This window comes from Natrix helvetica, assembly GCF_964273705.1.
Source record: "Natrix helvetica genome assembly, chromosome: 1".
In the NCBI taxonomy this organism is placed as follows: domain Eukaryota; kingdom Metazoa; phylum Chordata; class Lepidosauria; order Squamata; family Natricidae; genus Natrix; species Natrix helvetica.
The window spans coordinates 103,871,924-103,881,545 of record NC_138548.1 but is presented as its reverse complement, the minus strand read 5'-3'; the positions used below and the strand labels follow the sequence as shown (position 1 = coordinate 103,881,545).

Here is a 9,622-nt window from a genome sequence, read left to right as displayed (position 1 = left end):
CCCTGCCAAGTTGGGCCAGCCAAAGCAGATGGCAGCAGTGTTTTTCTTTTCATCTCTTTTCAGCCGATTTGGGGTGGGGAATCTTACTCTTTGGCAAGTATAAATGTCAATTTCAAGGCATCCTTTACTTGATACTGTAATGTTAAATACTGGATTTGGATCTAGTTCAAGTTCCCACTCAGTCAAGGAAGTCTGACTGGGTGACTACGTGTCAATCAGGCTCTTTCAATTCAAACTGTTCCCTCACAAGGTGGGGGGATAAATGTGTATAGACATCCATATAACAAACCATTTGAACTCTCAGAGAAAGGCAATTATGCAATAAATAAATGTATCTTATCCCCAAGTAAGCATGCATAAAACTTCAATTTTAGCCTATTTACTTAAAGCTACAAATAGCAACATTATGTCCTTGTTAGAGCTTCGTTTATATACTGTAAAGCAGGGGTCCCCAACCCTGTCTGTGGATCAGCACCGGTCTATGACATGTCAGAAACTGGGCCATGGAAACAAGTAAAGGCCCATCTGCAGGATGCAGGCACCACTTGAAACCACGCCCCCTCTGGTCCATGGAAAAACCTCTCTCCCTGGTGCCCAAAAGATTGGGGGCCACTGCTGCTGTAAAGCTAAAGATCAAGGGATCCTACTGTCAACATAAATATATATATCAAATTGTTTAAAAATACTTTAATATTATAGTGTCATTTGCCCTAAGGCTTTTGCAGACAATTAAGAATGAATCAAGTTCTAATTTCAAGATTGCTAATAAAATAGTAAGGTCCAGTAGCATCTTCAGGGCCAGGTCAAAAAAGTCAAAGTAATGGCTTGCAACTACGCAATCTAAATCCTGGCCCCTTTTTTACTTACATTTTACCTACATATCAAAAAAAGGTTTCTAGCACTATCTTGCCGTTTTTGATCTACTGGCACATGCCACAGACATGCCTAGCAAGCTCAGACAAGGTAGGAAAGCATGCGGGACATGACTTCTAGAATTCCTTAATAGCAGAAGAGTCCTGTGTCCCAAAATGGAGCAGTCACGAAAATTACGAGCTGCAGCCTATTGCTCAATGGTGACGATGCATTGAGGCAATTTACTCTGTGCCAGATGTGGTATTCAGCCACTTCTGACGGGTTCTGGAGAATCGGTAGTGGAAATTTTGAGTAGTTCAGAGAACCGGCAAATAGGCTGGCCCCAGCCCTGCTGCTTCCCAACCTCCCAGCTGATCTTTTGTTGTCCTGAACAGGAGAATGGAGCTGGAAAGCAGGTTAGTGGAGTGGGAAGGGAATGGGGATTTTGCATTAACCTTCCCACAGGAGTGGGGAGAGAATGGGGATTTTGTAGTAACCTTCCCCTGCCATGCCCACCAAGCCATGCCACGCCCACCAGGCCAAGCCCACAGAATCGATTGTCAAAATTTTTGAATCCCACTACTGCTCCCTGCACTACCTGGTTGGCACATTTTTTAAAAAACAATCTTTGATTTCTCCTACCATGCCATATTTAGTTGTGTTCTGTTTTTGAGGGCTTATCTTGGTGACTGATGGAGAGGCAGGATCTCAAACTCCCACTGCATTTCCAAAAAAAGCCATTTTTATCCAATGGACTGGAAAGAATAAAAAAAGATTGTTAGATGCTGGAGGTGTATGTAGTGGAATTGACCTTCTGTTTAATCCTTCCCGCAGGCATCAGATCAAGGATCTTATTAAAACAGCTATTTGACCCTCTGTCTGGTTTAAGGGTTCTTCTTTTCATGATTTTAAGCAAAAAGGGCTTGAAAAAAATCATGTGAAGTTTTCAAGATTCTGCATCTTCTCTCATGCTTCTCACTTTGTTTGGTCCATGTTTCCTTTTACAGAACAGCTCTGATGGTCATATTGTTTTCTCTTTTTCCATGAGCTAATGGACTACAATCCTCTTACAATCTTTTCCTCACTTTCATGCAAGATGCTATTTTTTTTTTTGCAAGAAAATGGGAAGTTCCTAAACATCTATAGTCCATCTCTACAGTCACAGAGCACTCCTCATAAAGGAGCTCCATATTTGCCTGACAAAAATGAGGTATTCCAAATGGGCAAAACAGAATAACAGAATAAAAATCAGAGTGAATCCAGTGAATGAGGCTCCTGGAAAGCATTTAAAAATCAACCATGTATACTTTAATAGAAGTTTATTATATTTAATGTTTGTCAGCACAGTAATAAACACTCAAGTAATAAATTCATGAAACCAATAGCATAATTACTTAAACAAATATATATTTCTTTTAAACCAGAGATACATAGTGCAGTTCATCTTGCAAACACAGAATTTTTCTTTTTTTAAAATATATACAAATATTATAAATACTAACCAGAGTAATGACAGACACAAAGAAAAAAATATTTCCAAGCACTTGTACTTTGTCAATAATGTGATAGACAATGCTGAACAGATATTGCCAATCCAACTGCAGAAAGCTAAACTATAACTTATTAAAACACGGACTTGGTGGTCCAGAAGTAGATGTATTTAGCTATACTGTAGCACAGTGACGTGCGGTGAGGTTTACGGCTGGTGACGTCATCAGGAAGGCGGGGAATGGGACCACGTGTGCTGGAGGCTGAGGCTGCCTCAGCCTCCAGCACACGTGATCCCATTCCCCGCCTTCCTGAGCGTGCTCCGCCGGCTCGCGCTCCGCAGTCCTCGAAAGCGACTGGGGAACGACGAGAACCTTCATGCCTCTGCTGGATTTTGCGCAAGTCCAGCAGAGGCAGGAAGGTTCTTGTCGTTCCCCAGTTGCTTTCGTGGCTTCGTCATCTGGGAGCGCCGACATTTCTGCCTCCGCAGCTCGCGGGCATGGACGGACGGAGGTAGCCAGAGTGGTGCCGAGGCAGTCCGGCGGGCGAGCGACTGAGGACCTCCATCGCTCGCTCGCTCTTTCATCCGCCCAGACCGCCTCGGCGCCACTCTGGCTACATCTATCCGGCGGCCAGGAGCTGCGGAGGCAGAAATGTTGTCGGAACTTCCGGATGACGAACGTCCCCCAGTCGCTTTCGTGGCTTCGTCATCCGGGAGCGCCGACAACATTTCTGCCTCCGCAGTTCCCGGCCGTGGCCAGGCGGATGTATATAATATTATAATATTATATATATACATATAGTATATAATATTATATACTATTATTTCATGAAGAGAGGTGAGGCTCTGCCTCCCTTGCCTCCCCTGACCGCACGTCCCTGCTGTAGCATGTTCTCTTCAAATATAGCCTGAATAAATCAAATTATAAAAATGGACCTGACTCCAAAAATGTTGGCTATGCATTCATTATAAATAGCTTCCAGTGCTTTCGTTGGTTTAATGATAGTTCTTAACAATGTAAATACATATTCAACACAAATTCTTATTTAATAAGTTAATAAGGATGCAATGTATTTTAAATTGTTTTTGCATCCCATTATATTGATATTGGCACAGACATACATATAGACACACAAACAACTCTACTGAAGCCCCTTTGCAGCAAAACACTTAATATATTATAATTAGAAGCATATCTGTGATGCTAACTATATGGCCCATGGAATTCAAGGCTAGTAATCATAGCAACTCAGGCTTGCTATAATGGCTTTAGCTGTACTAAGGACAGAAGCTCAGGAGAAATATCTTGATTAAAGAGTAACAGTGATGAAAGATTATCTACAGAGCAGCTCCCGATATTCTTAAATAGTGAATGTACGTTAAAACAGCTGCCCAATATACATTGCTTGACACCTTTGTTTGCATGAGTTGGTGTGCAAGCAAGAAAAATTCTTAGGATCATCTTGCATCTTGTCATAATAGTGTGAAGGTAATTAAGTAGTTCTATGCATTTCTATGTGCATACTCCAATTTGCAGACCACCTCATTTGTAGTGGAATCATAAGATTAATGCAAAGTGAACATCCTGTGTGCAAAGTCTCAATAGGCTTATTCTAAGACTAATTCACAGTTAATTAGATGTTTCAAAACAAAACACAATAAAATGTCACTTTGGAAATGTCTACATACACATACATACTTACATACATACGTACGTACATACATACATACATACATACATTCATACACACATATATATTACAGCCTTCTTGGAAATTTTAAATTACGAAGAGAAAATTAGAAAGGGAACAGAAAATATTATTAAATGGTTAACAGAGTTTGGTAATTGTTGATATTATTGAGAATCTAGTAGTCACCCATTGGTGAGAAGCCCAAAGAGGTATGGCTAAAAACAGAGACAATTAATATGTTGTCCTAGAAAGACTCTTTCCTGTGACATTTAATACATACACACATATTTATCTTGCTATAATCTATGCTCAAATAGATTCTGAACAAGGAGACTGGATCAGTCTTAAAACACGCTTTTAGATTCTTTGGCAAGTATGAGTATGTCAGTGTGTCAGAAAAAAATACATTACTAGCAGTAAATGGACAATCATGATGGATATAGATGATGAGGTATCTTGCCATTAAAATGATGCATCCATATTTAAATCTGGAACGCTAGTAGGCAAGCAAAAAAGGGACTAATTGAGTTCTCAAATTTAATGATACATTGCCATGCAGCCAAATTAATGTATGATTATATTCATATAGTAAATATTAGCATTAAAACTAGCAGATACTGAAATTCTCTTCAAGGCTGTATTGTGATTTAAAAAAATAATATTTGGCTTCCAACTTCTTTCTGTTAACATTAACATTTCATTTGGAAGGAAAGTTCTGAAAATTCTGAGAAATACATACATTTGAAAAATACACAGGACTTGAGACAAAGTAATTCTTCTAAGAATAGAAGGGTTCTTTTCATTTGTGGGAAGAAATCTGATTCTGCTACTGGAAGAAATTAGGGAGGTGATTTTCCTTCTTCCCTGAAGGCCCACTCTCTCCTTTCAATCATATACTAGTCTTGAAAGCCTATCAATTCTTTGGAACTTAGAAGAGAGGGGGCAAATTGGCGAAAATGGTGCCTCTTTCCATTTCCACCCAAAGAACAATGTCCATAATTAAAATGCTACTCAATAAGAACCTTAGATCAAGTTGTATTATTACCATCAACAATTATCCAAACTATATTTCTTTGAATGAAAAAAAATCCTCCACAACTTACTCAGATGAAAGAATGATGTTAAACAATTCACTGTTAAGTATGCTCTGTAAAGCTGATTAATAGAAACTATTCATAGCAGCTAAACATAACTGGTTCCAAAAAGAAAGTTACAAAATTGTCTTCTCCCCAACTCCAATTTTGCAGGAGGCAGTTTATTTCACAAATACATTTGTAACAAAAATTAGATTTCAGTAGAGTCTGGAAAAATAAATATTTTCATACTTGGATAGCTATACCGAGAACAACATTTCTAAAACTGGACTTAAATGTCCATTTACAGACCATAACCCAGATTTTCAATATGATAAATGAAAGTCTGATTCTGTCCGAAACTCCTGAAAAATATATGTTGTTTCATTTAGCTACAGTCTAGCTGTAGTCTAGCAGGTTGAAATTATTGGTATTGACATCTTCTTATTCAACCAGACAGTATTTCTCTTTCTCCAAAGTCAGCATTATATTCTCTTCATGCATCAGCGGTGCTGAAATGAGATGAATGGAACAATCTCTCAAAAGAGTTATTTTTTCCTTTTTCCCCCACCTCCCAACTCTTAGAGCAAGGATATGACCAGTAGACGCTCTGCTCATGCAATACATCAAAGCCACACACTCCAAGAGAGCCAGGGCTACTCCCCATTCTGATAGGAAAAACTGTAAGGCAATGCCATCTGTATGGCTAGCACAAGCAAATCTGGAGGAAAAAGGTACCTGCCTTTTCCAGGGACACTTCCCAGGCTTCCAGTTGTGTGCTACAGCACTGAACCAGGAGCGCAGGTGGCTGCCATGAGGATGTGCCCTAGGAAATAACTGTTTAGCAAGTAAGGCACCTCATATTTTCTTTCCAGCTGTGTGTAAATCTTACAAATCCCATCTCTCTAATGTCTGTCATAGTTAAGGGAAAAGGAAGCTGCTAACAAAAGTTCTTGGAACAACTTTAAATGTTTATTTTACTGTAGCATTAAGTCTTTTGTCAGAAGATCCTATTTCTTAAGAGTCAACTTTATGACAGGACCAGACCAAGATTGTTTGCTGCCTGAGATTACCCACTGTCCATCTCCCACTTGAACAAAAAGCACAGCATCCAAAATTAGTTAAGTCATTTAGACACCAAAGGCAGAAAAATGCTGCATTATTAAAAATACGGTAACAAATGAAATATTGCTTCCTTGCTTTCATGACATCTTACATCAACTGCCTGAGGCAGCCATGACAACTCTCCCAAAGTACTCACATAAATAGTTAGGAGCAAAGTGGTAACACGGCTCTCTTTAGAATCTGGCATGTTGAACAGTATCTCATTATTTTGTTTCTTTTGGAAACATGAGGCAAGCAGTGAGTCAAAACAGAAAGTTCAACAGGGAAGCCCAGTAGAAGATCTGGAGAAAATATCTATTAGTTGTATGACAGATTTTAGATCAATACCATTAGTTTGAATTTAATAAAATTTGACCATAGTATCTGCATTTCAAGGTTCTAGAAAATATGTATTTTAAGACCAATTTATACTACCCAGCTAATATGATGATGAGTACCAAGAGAAATGATAAAATGCCATCAAGAAAGCAAGTTCCAAAATTACTGAATGGGAAACACATTTCTAGGCACATGAATATTCAGATGTGACTGTTTATTCATTGAAAAACCCAAGCTTTCCACCACCTATTACTTAGCACTGAAAGCTTTCTGGGCACTCATTCATGCTAATTTTCAATAATGTAATAAATACACCATTGATAGTGCATGGTGAACAATCAGGAGAGCTCTCTGGCAACAAACAAGATCAATCTCAACCATTTGTCCCACATATTTATCATGCTAATAATTTAACTGTATAACAAACATCCTCTTAAATATCAGTATAGCTTGACAGTTAAAACACTCACTTCTCTTCATGAATAGAAGCATTATTGACAAAAGGAATTTCTTCCTTGTCTGTTTTCCCCAGGATCAGATTTTGTTTCTCCAAGTTTATCACACACTAAGAAATAAAGATTAATGAAATACATTACAAAATAATTAAAATTACTTGAGTAAAAAGGATAAAGATGTGCAAAAGGAAGACCAAGAAAAGATAAATTTACCTTCAAATATTTCAGTGTTTGTAATCCCAGGGAGCAGCTTTTCTCATTACCTTCTGGAAAAAAATACAAAGGCTATTCAGAAAGATGCATTTAAAAAAAAGCTGTTTGGAGATCTGTTGCTATGATGCACATTAAGGATATGTGATATTGTTACTTTTTCAATTACTACTCTCCACTGGATGTCCAGAATATCTTCTTGTAGAAGTACACTCCAAGTACCACTGAAACAGTGGCACAGTTTTGTAATATTTTTATTCTCCAAATTTTGAAAAAAAAATAGCTTAGAATTTTCCAAAACAAAAAAAAGATGAAACTCTTGTTATCAATCACATATTTGACTCACAGGCTATTTCTTTCTGATCCTTACAAGTTAAAAAATAAATTGAAAATGTGTTCTCCACCTGCATTAGATTGTTTCTACTGTATTACAGGTAGTTCTCAATTTACGACCACAATTGAACTCAACATTTATGTTGCTAAGTGAGAATTTTTTTTAATGTTTTTGCCCAATTTTATTACTTTTCTTGTGATATTTGTTAACTGAATCACTACAATTGTTTTATCAGTAACACTGTTGTTAAGTGTGAATCTGCTTTTCCCATTGATTTTGCTTGTCAATTGGTGATCATACAACCCTGGGATATTGCAACCGTCATAAATGTGAATCAGTTGTCAAACATCTGAATATAAATCATATGGTCATGGGGATGCTACAATAGTCATGAGTGTGAAAAAAGTCATGTGTGAAAAATAGTCATAAGTAACTTTTTTCAGTGCTGTTGTAACTTCAAATGGTCGTCAGATGAAGTCGAGAACTACCCCTACATATTTGTGGAACAGGCATGTTCCATTACTACCAAACAAAAGTTTGTGTTGCAAAATTCTATACACCCAATATAATCAGGAGTTATTGTTATAAAAATTCAGAGGCTGCCCAATTCTAGAACAACTCTGGGAAGCTTACAGTTAAAAGACAGAAAACAGCAAGGAAAAAAAACCTACATCCAGACAAACTGCACTCTGTGTACGATAAAACACAGTCAACAGAGGTCCACAACCACCTGTAGCCTGAAAGAACAGTTACTCTGTAAAAGATTACCAGAACATCACCTGGGTAAAAATCACATCTTTGGGAGATATAATTCCAGAGGGCAATTATAGGGGGACAGGGGCAGGAAATTGGTTTATCATTCATGGCTCTAAAGGTTTACTGGTGAATGTGTCTATAAACACTTACCAGCCACAACAACTGCAGAACAATCTACATGGACAGTCCCCATTACAAGAGGCAGATGTTCCAGATGACCAATCGCTTTCATACTATGTGGCAATGAAATCTTCTCACCTTCTGCTTTGCAGGTTTTCATATGCTCTTTTAGCCTAAATATGGAAATAAAACAACTGTGCTAAAATCAGAAGTGGGTTCATTTTAGGGAGAAGGTGTGATGGAATATGTAGAGAAGCAGTGGGGAAGTTTTGGCAACATGGAGTTTTCCCAGAGAGAGGCCTAGATTAAGAATCCATACAATCCCAAACTGGAAGGGGGGGGGGGAGAGAGATTCAGGATAGCCACACCCTAGTCTCTCGGGCTATATCTAGCAGCTTATAATGTTATAGCTTTAGATTTGGGTCATTAGGTGTAAATAATTAATTGAATTTGATTGGATTTCATTGGGTCTTCTGTAACCTTGGGCCTGGCAGGAGGGTAATATATGTTGCGCTGTGTATACTAACCCTAAACATGCCAGTCTAACCCAATATCTATTTGAAGCCAAGTCAGTCAGTCCTTCCTTCCTTCCTTCCTTCCTTTTCTTCCTTCCTTCCTTCTCTCTCTTCCTTCCTTCTCTTTTTTCCTCTCCTCCTCCTCCTCTTCCTCTCTCTCTCTCCTTCTTCTACTGTGAATAAAATATTACTACAACATGCATGTCTACTTCCCTAAGATAAAGCTTGTTGCAACACTAGTCAGCTCTTTCAGGCTGGGTATAATTCACAGTTTTCCTGGCCATGGTCAGGTAGCTTTCTTGCAAGCAGCAAAAAAAAAAGTTTTGTCGTTTCCTTTGAGATGCGTTTTCAACTTCCAGGTCTAGCCCAAAGTTTGGGTATTTCCTAATGGTTTTCCCACCATGCTTAGTTTCTTAGTGCTGGACAGCTGATTGAATGGCAAGAAGATGTAATTTCTTTTCCTGAACTCTCTAAGAATACTAGCAAAGAAAGAAAAATAATTCTAATTTCACCTAATGAAAGCGAGAAAGCAGAATTGGTAACAAAGAAACAATTACCGGTATATAAAAATTACTATTGATTATATAAAGTTGTATGGCTAAATATTGTTTTATAAACTAAAATTGAGAAAATTATGTTTAAAAATGTTGAAGCAAAGCAAAAGGGCTAGTGATGTAATTGCAT

The 9,622-nt window shown here is 38.1% G+C and overlaps 1 protein-coding gene across 7 annotated transcripts in view; it reads right to left on the bottom strand.

Annotated features, from left to right (window-relative positions):
* Nucleotides 1–3,347: 3,347 nt before the first annotated feature.
* Nucleotides 3,348–9,622, bottom strand: part of NRIP3 (nuclear receptor interacting protein 3) — a 31,805-nt gene continuing 25,530 nt past the window's right edge. For 2 of the 7 annotated variants that reach the window (XM_081934836.1, XM_081934838.1), the window contains exons 4-8: nt 8,454–8,596; nt 7,217–7,269; nt 7,019–7,113; nt 5,848–5,931; nt 3,348–5,617 (exon numbers count right to left, since the gene is read on the bottom strand). In XM_081934836.1, the coding sequence (XP_081790962.1) occupies nt 5,602–5,617; nt 5,848–5,931; nt 7,019–7,113; nt 7,217–7,269; nt 8,454–8,596 (391 nt within the window). In that variant the 3' untranslated portion in view covers nt 3,348–5,601. Of the gene's footprint in view, nt 5,618–5,843; nt 6,512–7,018; nt 7,114–7,216; nt 7,270–8,453; nt 8,597–9,622 lie in introns of all 7 variants that reach the window. The other 5 variants (XR_014173723.1, XM_081934840.1, XM_081934839.1 and 2 more) reach the window with 5 other exon arrangements.